Below are 20,052 nucleotides of genomic sequence, written 5' to 3'. Positions count from 1 at the left end.
AGACCATAGCGCTTTCATTGCTGCAGGTTGCGATAGTGGAATGACGCTTCTTATCATATAACGTCACGAGAAGTTTATCCCGCGTGCCGGGTGGTTTATCGCGCATCGGACAGAAAGGTAGGTCAGTGTATCGGTTCTGCAGATGATGCGGATACTCGAGATCGACCTCGGGAATTTAACCTGTAGGCAAATTCGAAGTGACCACGCTCGCGTCAAAGTTCGCGATGCCTTCAACCCATCGAAATTCGGCATAGGACAGCGGTTGACACATCGCCCATTCATACAGATTGGTCACGTTGTAGTACATCAAGTACGACGACGGTTTCGACGAATGCATGTACTTGTTATTGGCGCGTATCTGCCGGAACATTGATTGAGGCCACCGCATATATCACGCTCGATAAACATAATCATATCGATGTCGATGAGCAACTCAAATTTTATAAGCATATGTTTCAGCATGGCGTCCTATGTGAAACCTGGCTATATAAGTAATGAACGGGATCGAGACTGTAATTTTCGATATAACTTTCGCGGAAATTTTCAGAAATGTCGGCCAATAACTAGACTTCGGTTTTTAAATACAGATCGCTGTACTCGCCTAGGGTTTCAATAGAGAACCGCTGCCAGACATTCGTGGCGTACGCGTAATTGTTCTGCGGCACTGGTCAACGAGCATAGAATGATTCCCGCGGTGATAGACGCGTATCCTGCAACTTGATCGCGCAATCCACGTATTTGTAGGGAAGGATACCTTTACGCGTCAACAAGTGAAAATCTTCATTTCATGGAAAATTCGGAACGTAAAATTTTTATTTCTCTTTGGTTAGAAAAGATGCTAATTTATCGAGGCTGGTATTTAAAAATTTGTACGAATCGATAAACCGTAGTTGTACGCAATTTTGTGACTCTGATTTCTCGGCGGTATCTTTAACATGTTTAGTGAACGAAATGTATTTTTTTTTAGTATCGGTCGATTCTACCCTCGAACGCCATAGCTATTTCCATGATGACAAAGTGCGCGTCATAACCAGATAAGTTGTGAAATACTACGGGAATGCAATATGAATCTTTATAATTTATATTTGAATGCGCAGGATCACGGTTACGACCGGTAAGGTGGCAATTATCGCATACCCACGTGTCGTCCGACGCAAATGGTTTTTTACAAATGTGACAACGCGTCACATTACGATATGCCTCCCACTGTTCTCTCGATAATATTTCCATAGGAGGGACATTCGCGAATAACAAAATTTTTTACTCGATGCACCAAGTTTTCGAGTTGCCGAATCATGCAACGCAGTCTTCGCCGCGACGAAATCGGTACGCTGATAACGCGTCATCATACGAGCATTGCACATAGTATCCATTGCTAAATATCTCGTGCTGCTGATAGATGTACGATGCACCTTTCTTCTCTCCCGGTTCCGTTCGTCATAGTACGCATTCCAAGTCCGCGTATAGGATGAAAGGAAGTCATCCTTTATTCATGTGGTTTTTAAATCCGAGCCACTTGTCGTCTTCGCTCGGATAGCGCAATCATTCTGTCCATTGCATGCGACTGCAATTTTTCAAACGAACTGAAGTAACGTAGACATCTGCAAAACAGAAACAAAAAACAAAAGGAAAACATGATTTTTTAGTATTTAATAAACAATTATAAAATATTACACAATTTTTTTATTAAAATGTGTATACATACCGGCCGCAAAAGTATTACTTGTGTTCATATTTATTCAGTTGCGAGCTCACAAAGCGGGACAGATCTTTAATGCACGCAAAGTACCTCGCGTTGTCATCGCGCGGATCCTGCACATACATAGATTTGCGTGTTTCTCCCTTTTCTTATGTCAGCTGTATCGCGAAAATTTCCTTTTCCTTGATATCGTAGACGTTGGTGGAGATGTCATTGAAATGTTCGAACTTTTTAATTTGATTCAACGTCATCGAAAACGTAATGTCTTAGAGATTTAACATTGTTGTATAATGCGGGTACGACAATTCCCGATCTTTATTTCTTTCAGTCAGATGCAGAGCCGCAACAACCACCTCGCGAAACACGCATTATCCTTGGATCGTACGTTGATCACTGCTCACTGAGTAGGAATATAAGGCGAGTTCTAACCCAGAAGCGTTGAGGGGGGTGCGGGTGTGCGGGGGGAACTGTGCGCAACCGAGGAGCTCCGGGGAGGGGGGGAGGGGGGACGGCGCGTGTTGGGCGACCCAGTGCCATTGAACGTAAACAGCGTGCGATTGAATCGACGATTGATGCCTTCAGAGCACCGTGATAAATAATTACCAAAAGATAAATAACGAAGATGATATAAAAAATTGGACGCGTGGACATGACGTCAGAGGGGGGAGGGGGGCCGCCGCCGCCGCCGCCGCCGCCGCGCCCGCCACCGCCGCGCCCGCCTCCGCCGCCGAGTAAAAAAATAAATATCTCTCTTTCGTATATATCTATTATCTCTTCCGTTGCGGCTCTCTCTCTTATGGAGAATGTTATTTTTCTAATTATTTTATGGTGGGGGAGAAAGAAATGAAAGAAATACATGTTTTTTTGCATATTATATATGTTTATATTTTTAAACAAATTGAATACATTTTTAAGTGTGAAATTTTTTTATTCACATGTGTTTTTTCTTATACACTAAAAACTAAAGCTAACAGCTCGCAATCGACGAGTTGATCTATCGAAGATATCGCAATCGCGTATCGCGTTCGGCACTTCCTCGGGATCTGTTACAACAGACGCGATGTTGGAGAATCGCGTATACTTGGTATCGATCGTATCGATGAATCTGACGAGTCGATCGAACGTCACATCGATACATTCGTTCAGAGCAAACATTCGACGTAACGTCGATTCAATCATCGTTACGCGTATGTTCAAAGATTCGTATCAAGACGTACGAGTGTAACGTCGTTCATCAGACAAATTCTGACGGTTAACGGTCCGACGCTTATAAAATTGTCTTTGTAATCGTTTAGCAGCAATTTATAGATATTCCATCGCTGCTCGTAGAGTCCCTTCCACGTTTCGAGAGACAGTATCAATTCCTGTCCCCGATGATCTCCCAGAGCGATCTCCACGTAGCTCGGTGGACCAACGTTGATTCCAATTTCCAGAAATTTGTAACCCATGGCCGTCAGAGTATCTGCTCAGTACGCGCACCGCGCGACGCTCCACCGAAATACTGTGGAAATTAAATATATAATATTGCACAATATTGGAAAAAAGAGAAAAAAATTAAAAAAAATGCAGATGAAACTTACGCGTTACATTCCTTCTTTTGTTTTTCGCCATTGTACGGTGCGCTGCTTCCTTTGACGGAATACATTGCGTGTTGTTCGAATGATGGAGGAGCGGAGTACCGTTTTTGTCGTGCAGATCGTTCGATGGAGGACTGATCGCGTAAATTTTTTGACATGGCAAATCGTTAACCCCACCTTCCCCCCCCCCCTTTTTTTCTAAGAATTTCATTGTTGCCAATCAAACATGTAGCGACATGTTCGCAAAGGAGCGCGATGACGTTCAAATTTTTTTCTAGGAAGAGCCCGCGAAAAGATAGCTCTTCGTAGAACGTCGACATACGTGTCGCGGCGTGTTAAGAGAAGCGCCGATACTCCGGCTGCTATAAACAAATTAGGGAGACCTATGATGATGCTCCGACAAAGGGGCAAAGAAATTGTCGATGATATATAATGGGTCATGCGGTGTGCAGGATCACAGTAGATGGAAGTCTAATGTGTGTGAAAAAAATAGTTGACGGTGAAAATGGATAATGTGTTAAATATAGAAAATGTGTTTAATATGGATGAGGAAGACTTTGTGAATATAGTGGACGAAGTGTTTGAAAATGAAGAAGAAATAGAGATTGACAATATTGACAATATTGACATTGATATTGAAGATGAAGAGCACGCATTGTCTGACGATAGCAATTATGTAAGTGATCAAAGTGATGACCTTACGGATTATGCAGAAAAAATTGTTACCCGTTCGGAACTCCTTGCGTTGAATAATAATAAAAAGTATTGTTCAATACAATTTTATTATTCAACGGGTGGTGCACTAACTCTGTGTGCCGAATGCATGGTTCGTCTGGCGGACACTGACATTGGAGTATTGTATGCCGTTAGGAAGCACGAGATAGATACTCTCAATGCGCTAAACAGTCGATTTTGCTCCAATTGCCAACAGTCCGTCTGTATGATAATGCCATGCAATATGTGCCCAATTTGCACAAATTGAAAAAAAGACAACATTGTGAACGAGTAATATGCAAGTGGAAGAGTGTGATGTGATATAAAAACAATATGGAAAGGTCATTGGAAGAATTAACAAGTTCTCCGTTATGGGATTCAATCTCTCATCTACCAGTGAACGTGGCGGTGTATTTTATAAAGAGACACTATACCTCAACTCCCCATTTCCCGATTCCTCGTCCAAGAGTTAAGGGACGCTACAATTCGACTCTCTGCTTCTCCGCTCCTTCTGAGAGAGCGGAAATAATTCTGGAAGCGTGCACATATTATCATTATAGAGGACACGCATACAATATATTACTACCTCTCTCGCGGCAAAAAGTAGCAGAGATAATTCCAAGAAGCGAGGATAATCATATATGGTTGTTCTATTCCCATCAATCTCCGGACATGGCGGAAATACAACGCTTTATATACTGGCTTCGAGTTAAAGCAGCTAGAGAAAAGAAAAAAAGAAAGTAAAAAAAATGTAAAATTGTTTTGATGAGACAGTACAACAATTTAAAAGAATCACGATTTTGCAATATGGAATACCTAGAGCGAGTGGAACGCGAGCTGCTGGAGCAGTGCAGCCAAGTCGCTACCTTGGTGGAGTGTTTCGCGTGGTTGCAACGATGTGAGGAGTGCATCGAACAACTCGAGGAACTTAGCCGTGTTAAGCGTCCTCGACTCACCGTTGCAAATAGACAATCTGCGGTGGCGAGGATCGCGCGACTCGCGGGTGCAAAAGTACAACTAGAAAGACGTTTCGTGCACGTTGGTGGTGAGTACGCGAGCACCAGTAGAGACAATGGATCTCTCGTTTGGCGAGAAATCGATACGGCATTTGAAAGCCGTATATTGACTAGTGCGGTGATCAATGTGGACTATATCGAGCCGCGACAATTTTTAGAAGACGCTGGTGGTGTAGTGCTCGAGCGAGTGCGAGACATTGTACAAAGACACGATAGTGTGAAAGTGAACACTGCACTTAACGGCGAGTTTGTGACGGGCGATAAACGCGCAAACAAAAGTATAAACACTAAAAATAGTGAACTCTTTCGAGTGTCAAATGTGGACGAGTGGTACGAGCAGCACGTCATCGAACCCACGTTGGCGTCGCTCGAAGAATTCCAAGAACGCGACAGTGGATGGGCGTTGTCGCGAATTCTAAATTTGACTATAAACGTGAACAAATATAATCCAATGCACGCGGGATGTTACATCGAATTACCGCGGGAAATTATGTTAAAGCGAGCGGTGATCAATGTACGATCCAAGGACAATGCGTGTTTCGCGTGGTCGGTGATCGCGGCTCTGCATCCGGCCAAAAAACATACAAATCGGGGATTGTCGTACCCGCATTATACGACAGTGTTAAATTTGCAAGACATTACGTTTCCGATGACGTTGAACCAAATTAAGAAGTTCGAACATCTCAACGACATCTCAATCAACGTCTATGGTATCAAGGAAAAGGAGATTCTCCCGATACGGCTGACATCAAGGAAGATGGAGAAGCACGCAAATCTATTGTACGTGCAGGATCCGCGTGACGACAATGCGGGGCACTTTGCGTACATCAAAGATCTGTCTCGTCTTGTGAGCTCGCAAATAAACAAGAAGAAATGCAAGAAATACTTTTGCGACCGGTATGTATTTTAACAAATTTTATTATTTCTCTTATAAAATTGTTTATTAAATACTAAAAATCATATTTTCCGTTTGCAGATGTTTACATTACTTCAGTTCGTCTGAAAGATTGCAGTCACATACAACGGACTGCGAAAAGATGAACGATTGCGCCATCCGACTGCCGAGCGAGGACGACAAGTGGCTCGAATTCAAGAACCACACGAATAAGGAACGACTTCCATTCATCGTTTACGCGGACTTGGAGTGCGTACTACGGCGAACGGAACCGGCAGAGAAGGAAGACGCATCGTACATCTACCAGCAGCACGAGGTATTTAGCATCGGATACTACGTGCGATGCTCGTACGACGACGCGTTATCGGTATATCGATTTCGTCGCGGCGAAGATTGCGTTGCGTGGTTCGTTCGGCAACTCGAAGATTTGGCGCATTAAGTAAAAATTCTGTTATCCGCGAATGTCCCCATGAAAACGTTGTCGAGAGAGCAGTGGGAGGCATATCGTAGCGCGACGCGTTGTCACATTTGCGAGAAATCATTTGCGTCGGACGACACGCGGGTACGCGATCATTGCCATCTTACCGGTCGTTACCGTGGTCCCGCGCACTCAAATTGTAATCTAAATTATAAAGATTCATATTGCATTCCCATAGTATTTCACAACTTATCCGGTTATGATGCGCACTTTATCATCACGGAAATAGCTACGGCGTTCGAAGGCAGGATTGACGTGCTGCCGATAACAAAAGAAAAATATATTTCGTTTACAAAACACGTTCAAGATATCACCGAGAGATCAGATTCGCGAAATTGCGTACGCTTGCGGTTCATAGATTCGTACAAGTTTTTAAATACCAGCCTTGATAAATTGGCATCTTTTCTAACGAAAGAAAAATTAAAAATTTTACGTTCCAAATTTTCCACGGTCTCAAACGAAGATTTTGATTTGTTGACGCGCAAAGGTGTCTTTCCGTACGAATACGTGGATCGCGCGGACAAGCTGCAGGACACGCGCCTACCACCGCGCAAATCGTTCTATAGCTCGTTGACCGGTGACATGGTGTCGGAGAACGATTACGCGCACGCCGCGAACGTCTGGCAGCGGTTCTCCATCCGAACGCTCGGCGAATACAGCGATCTATATCTCAAGACCGATGTCTTGTTATTGGTCGACGTTTTCGAAAATTTCCGCGAAAGTTGCGTCGCGAGTTATGGACTCGATCCCGCGCATTACTACACATTGCCAGATTTCACGTGGGACGCCATGTTGAAACATACGCGCGTAAAATTTGAGTTGCTCACCGACATCGATATGGTTATGTTTATCGAACGCGGTATACGCGGCGGTCTCAGTCAATGTTCCGGCAGATACGCGCAGGCCAATAACAAGTACATGCGTTCGTACGACCCGTCGAAACCGTCGTCGTATGATGTACTACGACGTGAACAATCTGTACGGATGGGCGATGTGTCAACCGCTGCCTTATGCCGAATTTCGATGGATGGAAGACGTTGAGAACTTTGACGCGAGCGCGATCGCTCCGGATTCGTCTACGGGTTATATTCTCGAGATCGATCTCGAGTATCCGCATCATTTGCATCGACACACTGACCTACCTTTCTGTCTGACGCACGATAAACCACCCGGCACGCGGCAGGATAAACTTCTCGCGACGTTATACGATAAGAAGCGGTATGTCATCCATTATCGTAACCTGCAGCAATGTACGCGCCATGGTCTTCGTATCGCAAAGATACATCGCGTACTACAATTTGCTCAATCCGCCTGGCTCCGCGATTACATCGAACTCAATACACACTTTAGAACGTACGCGAAAAACGATTTTGAGAAAAATTTGTACAAATTAATGAACAACGCGGTATTCGGTAAAACAATGGAAAATGTGCGCAATCACGTCGACGTTAAACTTTTGACCAAATGGGACGGACGGTATGGCGCGGAGGCAATGATCGCAAAACCAAATTTCTACAGCCGCAGCGTCTTTGCGGAAAACTTAATCGCCGTCGAACTGCGTAAACTCGAGGTAAAATTCAACAAGCCGTTTTACGTGGGTATGTGTATACTCGACATATCGAAAATCTGCTTGTACGAATTTCACCACGAATACATGTCACCGTTGTATCGCGAGAAATGTACAAGATCATGTACACCGACACGGACAGTCTCGTATACCACATCGAGTGCGATGATGTGTACGAGGCGATGAAACGCGATATCGCTAGATTCGATACGAGCGATTATCCAACGGACAACGCGTACGGGATGCCTCTCGCGAATAAAAAAGTACCCGGTCTAATGAAGGATGAGAATAACGGTGCGATAATGACGGAATTCGTCGGACTCAGAGCGAAGATGTATGCGGTGAGGGTGGACGGTAGAAAAGACATTAAAAAGGCGAAAGGTGTAAAGAATAACGTCGTAACGCGAACAATAACGTTCGACGATTATACGCGGTGCTTGAACGAAGAGATCGAAATGACTCGTCGCCAGTCGTGTATAAGATCCAAGCTACATCAAGTATACACGGTGTCCGAGTCGAAAATCGCTCTGAGTCCGTACGACGATAAACGATACATCGTATCGGATTCGACGGAGACGTTACCGTGGGGACATTGGCGGATTCCGTTGTAATATATATATACATGTTTATACAATGTACATATATTTTTATATTTTTTATATAGTTTATATGTATGCATATATGCACGTATGTATGTACGTACCTATGTATCATATCTATGTATGTATGAACGTATGTATTCTTGTAGTTTTATACGATACTGTTATATATGTAGTATAGATGTATGTATTTTTTGTAGTTTTTAAATGTAGTTTTTACAATAAAATTTAGATATTCAAATTTATTTTATATATAATTTATAATAGCAACCAAGATCCTGCTTGCTGAGGAATTAGCTTTAATTCTCTCTTCGATTTATTTAATGTATATACTCAGCTTAATACATATATTGTTTATAATACATGCAGATTTACATGTGTTCTCGTAAGTTACATACATGTATAGTTTAAAAAATATAATGGAAGAAAAAAATAATAAAAACTCTTTGTATACATGTATACAGTGTATATGTATTTTTTTAATTCATTATAAAAAGAAGAAAAATGAATTAAATCACACTGCTTTTGTTTATCCATGAGTTATGCGATCTATCGAATCCCAGCCACTTGATGTAAACCTTGTCTCCCTTCTTGCATAGTACTTTCTCCACGAGATACACGTCCGGATGAGTCGCGCGATGCAATTCGTGCTCGTAGAACGCGCCCGCGACCGATTTTCCGCGATAATCCTCGAGCAGATAAGTTACGGGATTAGTACGTTGCACTTTAACGATCTTAAACACCTCGGTGGTCCAATTTGGCGTGTAACCTTTTTCGAAAATTGTCTTGTACTTGCTCACGCGTACCGATTCGCCTACTTTGAATTTTGCTGGACCTGCGATCTTTATCGCGCTGTATACCGTATCCAAGAGTCTTTTGGCGATCGCGGGAGTTACGTCAACGGGTCGCATGCCGATAGTGCGATGCTTGCGCGCGTTGTAATCTGACACAAGACGCGGTAGCGCGTCCACCCACTTGTAAGTGCCGTTGAGCGTAAACATCTTCCACATGTCGTTCTTAAGCGTGCGATTGAATCGCTCGACGATCGATGCCTTCAACACCGTATACGTGGAATAATGATTAACGTTGTGTTTTTTCAAGAGTTGTTGCACATCGGCATTGTAAAATTCCTTTCCCATATCCGTTTGCAAGTTTCTCGGGCATCTTCCGCTCTCTCGAATTATCTTAGCGATAGCGTTACCCGTCTCACTTCCGACCTTGCTCTTGAGCGGTACGGCCCAGGCGTACTTGCTTAACGCATCGAAATAAGAAGGGAGGGTGTGCGTCACGGCGGGGCCCGACCACGAACCAGTCGTGAAAACTCGTAATTATTTTGCGAAAAAATACCACCTCAGCCAGGAATCGAACCTGGATCTCCTGCTTACCGGGCAGGCATCTTATCCTTTCGACTACCGAGGCATGTGATGATATTTATCGCAAATAACGTGTTTAGAATAACACGTCAACAATACAATGACACATATATATATATATATATATATATATATATATATATATATTACAATATACATATATACATGTATTCTTTTTTCGAATCCCCACGACCGGCACTCCAGAGAGATGATGGTCCCACCCCCTCGAACGCACTTCACCCCTTCGTGTCGAGACTGACGTTTCTTATGTGCACCATCTCGCAAGTAGGAGCGGTAGAATCTACTTCACTACTCCACTAAGAGCTACTTGGTACTCCAGAGAGATGATGGTCCTACTCTCTCGATGGATGCAGGTCGGACTGCAGCGGCGACACCCTCCAACGCCATTGGCAAATATACAAATAATCCTCCTGGAGCACGACAGGAGAGATTGCATCAAGCATGGCTCGAGCCCCCGAATAAGAATGACGGTGAGTATGTAGTGATGACCTCTGTTGAAACTCGAGTACGGACGCATCTCGACGATGTCAGCTTGCCACAGATCGTCGTATCCCCGAATTATGACACGTCTTCGTGGAAAATTTCTCCTCGCCGGAGCGTGCAATTCCTCAACGAGTCGTCGCCTCTCGGAGCTAACATTTTTTTCACGTCGCATCGGATCGCACGATGTTTCGACGATGTTTAATAGTAAAGATAAGATATACAATTTAAAATTGTTTTTTTCCTCACTGACGTTAATCGACTGGCTCGTTTCGTCGATACGCGATTAATTTATAATAATGCCGGCTTCGCGAAGTTCCTCGATGATCGACAGCATCTCGTTGTCGTGAGCGTTGTTACCAGCTCGGTGCGAAGCGTCGAGCAATCGGAGTCGATCCACCAGTTCGTTGGGATCGTCCCAATGCACGTAATCGATCTTGTTGTCGTTTAACTTCATGGCGGCTGGTATATTGCTCACGCCTGCACTCTTTTTACGCCCGCTACTTCCATACATAGATACGAGCGGAGCGATGATGTTAATATACTTGGATCCCCTATTGCCCTTGATGGGATTATGGGCGCTGTGACCACGTCTATGAGCATTTGTTGTTAACAATATACTTTTATACGTTTGTTTGTCATCCTCGGTAAAAACCGCATCATCGGGAAGTCTCTTGAAGATCAATTCGTACAATTCTGGTGTACCATTGTATCTCACATTGTCTATGATTATGGAATCATTTTTGTCAACGTCAAATTTCTTGTCACCATCGCACCACTGTTTTTATCGAAATAAACACCGTATACGCGATCAAATGTATCGTGTTTTCCATGATCATCGAGAAGAGGGCTTACGTACTTTTGCCCTAATGGTCCCAGCTGATTATGCAACGCTTCTCGACCTTGTTGCGTTTGCAGACTCTGTTTGATGGCTGTTTCGAATGACGGTTCACTGGCGTCTTTTGTTTCGAAAACATCTTCCTTTTGCAGGAACAGCGGTGGTTCTTTCGGTGGATCTTTCGATGGTTATATCGGTGTAGACTCGAACACGAGTGAATCTGACGCGGCTTTCAATTCTTTCGTTGTACGTTGTTTTTTAGACTGCGGCGTTAATTTCAACCATCCAACATCCGTCCAATATGAATCCTTGTCAGTAGTAGTAGTAGTAGTAGTAATATCGTTATCGTTGTCGTCATCGCTGTCTTCACGTTTTTGTTTTTTCTTAATACCGAGATCCTTTGCTTCTCTTTCAATCGATTGAGATTCCTCGGTTTTTTCAATAATCTGTTTTAGAGGTTCGACGATGGGCTTGAAGCGTTTCTCCAACGCTGTATCTTCAGTAATTTTACCAATTTTTAAAGCGCGATATTTTTTGCGAATCGAATCGCTCGTTTGCGCAATCTGTTTCGCTATTTTCTCGCGATCTTTGGTGTTATCCATGTTGCCTGCTCCACGTATCGACATCGATTAACCACGTTACGGTACCGCGAACGTATTAAATTCCTTTCTGTGTCGCCCATTGATAAGCGGACTGTCCTTATCTATCACTAGAAATCCATACTCGCGCTGCCAACAATCGCGGTATAACGCACAGAATTCATCGTATGACATGTCGGTATTCACGTGATCGTTGTAAACATGTTTCAAGTTGGTACCATCCTGTTTGAACAGAATCAGCAGGTTCGCATTGTCGCGTATCAAATGTTTAGGTATCCTCGCGTACGTCTGACAGAGATAGAAGCAATCGACGTTCGAGTGGCGGCCCATCGAAAAGTATTCTCTCACAGCATCTTGCTTATCGCACGCAACGTCGTCGAAGACGAAGATCGAATTGGGACGTGCCTCGCTCGATGGAATGACGTCACTGTTGTTGGAGAACGTAAAGTAGCCGATTTCTTCTATCGATGTTAGTAAATTTTCCAAGTATCGATATTTCGGTTGTTGCAGCGATTTCGAGTATACGTACACGTTCTCGAAACGTACACCGTGCGGACTCTCGAGCAAACTTATGAGAACGTTGGTTTTACCACAATTCGACGGCCCGCAAATGATGGCGCATATAGTATTCGGTAACATTTCACCGTGCTTGCGCTCCGTCGCGATGTCTCCCATCATTCGCGCTCTCTCGTCACAGTTCGCGACGCGTATCGTCAGTGGCTGCCGTACAAATTTCATGTTCGCACTGCGTTATCTAGGCTTCGATCGAACGCCTATTTATAGGCGCGCGAAACCACGAATCGCTCAGTAGCAAAAATGTATCTCGCGCTGTCGCATCTCTCCGATATTCGGGATTTGAGCGCTGAGCAGTTGCAATATATACTGAAGGTCGTACTGTTACGCGTGTGCGGTAATTATATCGATCATGTGTGGAACAAGCTTCCGGAGTATATAAAGGCGGATTTGGAGGTTCAAACCTATCGTCGCTGCGTCGAGCATTATAATCAATCGTGGGATCGAGATCATATAGACGGTCCTGCACCGAAGATAAAGGATTGTGGCCTATGCCAGCAACAGCGTCAAACGAAGGCTACATTGGAGGTCTGCTCAATCGAGCGATAAACGCGCTTCTTTTCGAACTACATATCCCCGGCTATCAGTTTTGCGGTCCGGGTACTCGGCTGAAAAAGCGATTAGCCAGAGGTGAAACGGGCATAAATCCACTGGACGCGGCGTGCCGTGAACACGACATTGCGTATTCTCAGAGCAACGATCTCACCGACAGACACGCGGCGGACAAGGTACTCGCCGATAAAGCCTTAGGACGCGTCATCGCGAGAGATTCGGCTCTGAGCGAGAAAGCTGCAGCTGCAGCCGTTTGGGCAGCGATGAAAGCCAAGACCAAGATCGGCATGGGTATGAAGGCGAAGAAAAAAACCGGCAAAAAAAAGAAACGAATACTTCCAACGGCGAAACGAGGTGGTGTGTTACCAATTTTGCCAATTTTGGGCGCTCTCGGGTCCTTAATCGGCGGAGCGGCCAGCGTGGCGAAAGCGATAAACGACAGGAAAGTCGCGCAACGTCCACTCGAGGAACTGCAACATCGCGCGATGGAAACGCGCGGACAGGGACTGTATCTCGCTCCGTACAAATACGGACGAGGACTGTATCTCGCCCCGTACAAAGGCGGACGAGGCGTAACAGCGAAAAAAAGAAAAAAAGAAAAAAAACGCCAAAGAGACGATAAAAATACCTACGGGTGTAACTACCAATATACAATTGGACCAGCTGGCGAAGCGTATGCGCGTACCGTACTTTAGAGGGGTTTTCATGCGTGACGCATTACCGATTAGCGGCGCGCGTCGAAATGAAAATGGTATCGTAAATCTGGACGACACGACGGGCCCCGGTACTCATTGGGTAGCGTACGCAAAGAGAAACAATCGCGTTGTGTACTTTGACAGTTTTGGTAATCTTCGACCGTCCAAGGAACTGATACGATATTTCGGAGACGATGCTACGATAGAGTACAATCGAACGTCCTATCAGACGTACGATCAGAGCGTCTGCGGACAGCTGTGCTTGTGGTTTCTTCTCCAAAACGGTCGACGCGCGTGAATTTATAAAATCCGACAAAATGTCGCGGCGTCTCAGTATTCGTCGAACGCTTTTTCCATCATGTCGCTGACGCTTACGCTGAGCGGGAAGAGCAGCGTTCTCGCGACAAATTACTCTCCAGCCATAGATTTGAGCGACGATGACTACGAGCTTGGTCTAACAATTTTGGAGACTTATCACACGATACCGAATGTAAACGCTTCGAACAATACATTTTATTTTGGCAAAGACGATGCAGAAATTACGATTCCCGAGGGGTCGTATGAACTGCATGCCGTAAATGAATTTTTGAAACGTGAGATTTTATGGAAACGTCCGCGACGCGACGCGCCTGAGGGTAACGCTAGTGACACCGCGCGCGGCGATGACGAGATTGGAGAATACCCGATAGTGCTCCGCGCAAATTACAACACGATGAGGTGTGAGATTAAATGCGCCTACAGAATAAACTTTAACAAGCCTCGTAACATTGGATCGCTGTTGGGTTTCTCGAGGCGTATACTGCAACCGCGAAGGTGGCACGAATCGGACGTGTCGATCAACATAATGAACGTTACCGTGTAAACATTATCCGTGTAGAGTGCAACGTGACCGCGGGCGTATACAGCAACGACAAAAGTGTGCACACGATACACGAATTTTCACCGAGCGTGCCGCCAGGATATAAGATATCGGAAAGGCCCGATGCAGATCATTTATCTGCCAGTCATCGTACGGAGCATTACAGAGCTAACGATACGCATTGTTGACCAAAACGGACGATTGCTCGATTTCAGAGGAGAAGAGATCACCGTCAGATTGCACGTACGATGGCGACAGCGATAGCGCGAGCGTGACATTTGAGATGCTCGTGTTGAACGAAGCGAAGCATACGCAGAGAGATAACGCATCTTTTACAAAGAAAACATCGATCGACAATATTCGCTCATCCGGCTGCGTCAAGAAGAGGAAGAAACTTAACGCGTCGAACGTTAAATTTTTACAAGCTTTAGGATTCGCGGTGCGCAACTTGTGAAATGACTGATATCCTAAACATCGAAGACGAGCCAATCTTCGACGATCGCATCGTCAAGATTGAGACTCATGCGTACAACCCGTTCGCCAATACGATGTTCGGGTACAGCGATGAGATAAGAATACCTATACAGCAACAGGATCTGTACACATTGCCGTACGAAAGTTTTCTATATATCGAGGGAAAACTAACGAAGAACAGAGTTGTCGAGGGGTCTGATGTGGTGTTGGGAAATAATTTTGTCGCGTTCCTGTTCGATGAGATTCGATACGAGCTTGATGGTGTGGAGATTGATCGTAACAGAAACGTAGGCGTAACCAGCACGCTCAAACATTACGTAACGACATCATCCGACAGAAGCGTGATTCTGAGGAATGCCGGTTGGGATGCGCATACTAGCGCGGATGGATATTTTAACTTTTGCGTACCTCTCTACGCACTGTTGGGATTTTGCGAGGATTACAGACGCGTGATAATCAACGCTCGTCACGAATTGATCTTGATACGATCTCGTAACGATAACAATTGCCTGATGGGAAATTCGGCGTTGGATCCTGTGGTCGACTTATTCAAGATACAATGGCGAATGCCGCACGTGTTATTGAGCGAGATAAAAAAACTATCGATGCTGCGCACTTTGGAGAGCGGACGATACTTGAGCATGGCTTTTCGCTCGTGGGATCTGTACGAGTTTCCGCTGTTACAGCGTACAACCAAGCATTCGTGGGCCATCAAGACCGCTACTCAGCTCGAGAAACCGCGATATATCATCTTTGCTCTGCAAACAGGTCGCAAAAATGTCATGGCTGAGGACACGAGCCGATTCGACGACTGCAATTTAACCAACATGAAACTCTATCTGAACTCGGAATGTTATCCGTACGACGATATGCATCTTGATTTCGACAAAAACAGATGGTCCGTGTTGTATGAAACGTACGCGCGTTTCTGCAAGGGTTACTACGGATACGAGTATCTCGAGCCGAGTCTCACCGTCACGTCTTTTCTACATAACGGTCCATTCGTAATCATCGATTGTTCTCGACAAAACGAATCGGTCAAGAGCGCAACCGTGGACGTGAGATTGGAATTTGAGACTAAGGAGAACGTACCGATGAATACCACCGCGTACTGTCTCATTATACACGATCGCGTGGTTCACTACAATCCGTTGACCAATGTTGTACGCAAGATCACCTAAAAGCATCGCTGGCACATGAGAGAGAGAGAGAGAGAGAGAGAGAGAGAGAGAGAGAGACAATAAAATCTACGATACATCGAAATCGACCGCAGTCTCGAAAAATTGCTCGTCATGGTCGTGCCAACGTTCGTAGACCTGCAAGGTTTTCTCGTTGGAGGACAGTTTGTTGTAAAGGAGTTTGCCGCTCTCAGAAAACGGACCATTCTCTCTCACTATATTTTCGCAAGCCCTATACCATGGCATTTCCTCGCAAGTGCCGACAAGTCTCGCGCACGTTGAGCGATACATCATCACCATAGACTACGATGGGACGACGGAACGATTCCATACAGCAAAGCTAAGAGTTTGATTACAAAGGCTGTGCATGGAACGGAAGAAGACGACGACGCCGACGACGACGACAACGATGACAGCGATGCTGTCGTATATGTCAAGGGACACGAAAAACGACAATGGCTGTGGAATTTGCTTCTGGACGATGAACGCGTGTACATCGAGACTCTGGATGCTGATTACGAAAACATAGATTCTCTAAACAATCTGGATGCTGATAATACTATGCGATGCGGATATCACTATACTAATTGCGCATTACAAAATGTATTCAAATTATTTAATTGGTGGGCAGGTAACCATGAATAAAATAAATATGATATACGAATTATGTTTTTTATTTTTTTTCCATGCGTTGATAATTCTGAATGATCGACGTACCGCTTCTTATCATATAACGCCGAGAAGTTTATCTTGCCGGGATGACTCGCGCGCGTCGAGCAGGAATGTAGGTCAGTGTGTCGGGCATGGACATGACAAAGAAATTGAATCATGATTTAAAAAAGTGAAAAATTTTTTTAATATTTATTTAATGCAAAAGAATAACTCATACACTTTTATTTATTGTATATACTATAATATTTATTGTATATATTGTATTGTATTGTATATATATATATATATTTGTGGATCTTTATTACTTATGTAATTATTCAATTATGTAATTATTCAAAATAATGAGAATATCCTGTAGACACTGTTCATCACACTTCTTCATCATCTTCATATGGACGTAAACCAAAGAGTCTCTGCAGATCAAATACGTCCTCGCGAGTAATTTCTTCTCATAAAAAGTATAAATACTCCTTGTGCTGGCGACGCTGATACCGTATCCATCGCCGATGATTAATATTCATAAAGCCATTAATTTTGATATCATATATGCATAAGTACTGCAAAAAATAATAAAAAATCTCAATTTCACACAATTCATTACATATCAAATAAAGGAAAAAAGACAAAAGAGAGAAAAAGAAAAAAAAGAGAAAAAGTTACGTACTCCATTCGGGTGGCGTATTTGAATTTTTATAAGATTCCGTACTTGCACAGTTTCCATGACTGAGATACCATCGAGATATAATGTCTGTCAAATTACAAAAATATTGAGTTTAATATTTTTTACAATATTGAGTTTAATAATATTTTTAAACATTAGAAAGATACATGTGAATAAATATACTTACTGCTTCAGTTGGATAAGTAATTTTTAACAAATCTCTAATATACGCCAAATAATCGAATTCCTGTGATGTCTTTTCACTTGTCATTTTTCTTCTTTCTTTTCATCTTTCTTCTCGTTAGACACTACGCGATACTTTTGCGTTTTTTTGTATGCACGCTTTTCTCTCTCTCTCTCTCTCACATTAGACTTCCATCTACTGTGATTCTGCACACCCCATGACCCATTACATATCATCGACAATTTCCTTGTTTAAATCGGAACATCATCATCATCATAGGTCTCCCCGATTTGTTTATAGCAGCCAGAGTATCGGCGCTTCTCTTGACACGCCGCGTTCAGTCTCATGCAATGAGTCTTGTGGAGGCATTGAAACGTGGCCTCGATAATAATTTTTGTGCGCAAAGAATCACTGGTGCGTGAAAAAAAACAATTGCTTTTTGCGTGAAAAACTTTGAGTGCAACGCAATGGAATTACCACGCGTCATTCTCCGCGCAAGATTCAACGGAGTAGAGTACCGTGGTAACTTTGTAGTATTTGTGGAGGAACAACGTATTTATTACATTGACAATAACCCTCTCATTGGTGCCACGCAACTGCCATGGCTAATACCCTTGTACAAACATATTCGTGCATTGGCTTTGGCACAAGAAGAGGAGGAAGAGGAGGAAGAGGAGGAAGAGGAGGAAGAGGAGGAAGAGGAGGAAGAGGAGGAAGAGGAGGAAGAGGAGGAGAATAATTATTTAGAAGTCCCCCCCGCGGGTTAATCTCGCGATATGTGAATGAAGTCTCCCTCCTGCGAATAATCCGGAGGGAGTAAAATTATTTCATGGATTATTAACATTTTTCTTTTTTGTATGTATTTTGTTACAGTGACCGAGTGCTTTTTTTTCTTGGATTTGTTAAACATTTTTTTTTGTGTGCATTTTTTACGTGACATTTTTTTCTTGGACATTTCTTTTTTGTACTTTTTAAGTGACTTTCGTACTGACTTTTGTATTTTTTTTTAAGTGACTTTCTACCTCAACCTGGTGAGTCTTTTTTTAATTTTTTTCTTTTTTTATTTTTTACTCGGCGGTGGTGGCGGGCGCGGCGGTGGCGGGCGCGGCGGCGGCGGCGGCGGCCCCCCCCCCTCCCCTCTGACGTCATGTCCACGCGTCCAATTTTTTATATCATCTTCGTTATTTATCTTTTGGTAATTATTTATCACGGTGCTCTGAAGGCATCAATCGTCGATTCAATCGCACGCTGTTTACGTTCAATGGCACTGGGTCGCCCAACACACGCCGTCCCCCCCTCCCCCCTCCCCGGAGCTCCTCGGTTGCGCACAGTTCCCCCCGCACACCCGCACCCCCCTCAACGCTTCTGGGTTAGAACCCGCCTTATATTCCTACTTCACTGCTAACATAATTTCCCGCAGTAATTCAATGTAACATCCCGCGTGCATGGAATTATATTTATTCACATTAATTGTCAAATTTAATATATGTGATAGCGCACATCCACTGTCGCATTCTTGAAACTCTTCGAGCAACATGGATTCGATGATGTGCTGCTCGTACTATTCGTCCAAATTTGATATTCGAAAAATTCATAGTTTTTCGTGTTTATACTTTTATTGGCGCGTTTATCGCCCGTCATAAACTCGTCGTTGAACGCGGTGTTCACTTTCACACTATCGTGTCTTTGTACAATGTCATACACTCGCTCGAATACTACACCACCAGCGTCTTTCAAAAATCGTCGCGGCTCGATATAATCCACATTAATCACTACACCAGTATGCGGCTTTCGTATCAATCTCGCGCCAAACAAGAGATGCATTGTCTCTACTGGTGCTCGCGTACTCACCACCAAAGTGCACAAAACGTCTTTATAATTGTATTATACCTTTGCACCCGCGAGTCGCGCGATCCTCGCCACTACAGATTGTTTATTTGCAACGGTAAGTCGAGAACGCTTAATACGACTGAGTTCCTCGAGTTATTCAATACACTTGTCGCATCGTTGCAGCGAAACACTCCAAGGTAGCGATCTGGCTGCACTGCTCCAGCAGATCGCGTTTCACTCTTTAGGTTCACGCTTTAGATGTTCCATATTTCTCTCACATTCGATTGACTCATTAGGCTTCCACCTACTGTGATCCCACGTACTCAGTGATCTATTTTAATAGATCACTGGGGATATATCCTCGGCAGTTTCTTTGTCTTCCTGTCTAAACCGGAGCATACGTTTGCAACCGAGTCGCAATTTGTTTATCTATTTGTTTATCGCAATCAGATTATCGGCGCTTCTCATAACATGCTGCGACACGTACAATCGTCAATGCTACTTTTTTGTCTAAATCG

General features: G+C 43.9%; 2 protein-coding genes across 2 annotated transcripts in view; both read left to right on the top strand.

Annotated features, from left to right (window-relative positions):
* LOC105433326 (uncharacterized) overlaps window positions 1-20,052 on the top strand; it is a 297,296-nt gene that overhangs the window by 103,731 nt on the left and 173,513 nt on the right. The gene's annotated exons all lie outside the window — the stretch shown is intronic.
* LOC148934635 (uncharacterized) lies at window positions 4,732-5,916 on the top strand. Its single transcript, XM_089085052.1, has one exon. It carries the CDS (start codon window positions 4,756-4,758, stop codon window positions 5,914-5,916), a length of 1,161 nt encoding a protein of 386 aa, XP_088941178.1. The 5' UTR covers window positions 4,732-4,755.

This window comes from Pogonomyrmex barbatus, unplaced genomic scaffold (assembly GCF_055798465.1).
Source record: "Pogonomyrmex barbatus isolate J1 unplaced genomic scaffold, ASM5579846v1 scaffold9, whole genome shotgun sequence".
NCBI classification, from domain to species: Eukaryota; Metazoa; Arthropoda; class Insecta; order Hymenoptera; family Formicidae; genus Pogonomyrmex; species Pogonomyrmex barbatus.
Note: the sequence above shows the minus strand (reverse complement) of the source record. Positions and strands in the feature narration are given on the sequence as shown.

Excerpts from the sequence above, each read along its gene's own strand:
- LOC148934635 (XM_089085052.1), top strand. The coding sequence starts at position 4,756 with ATGAGACAGTACAACAATTTAAAAGAATCACGATTTTGCAATATGGAA.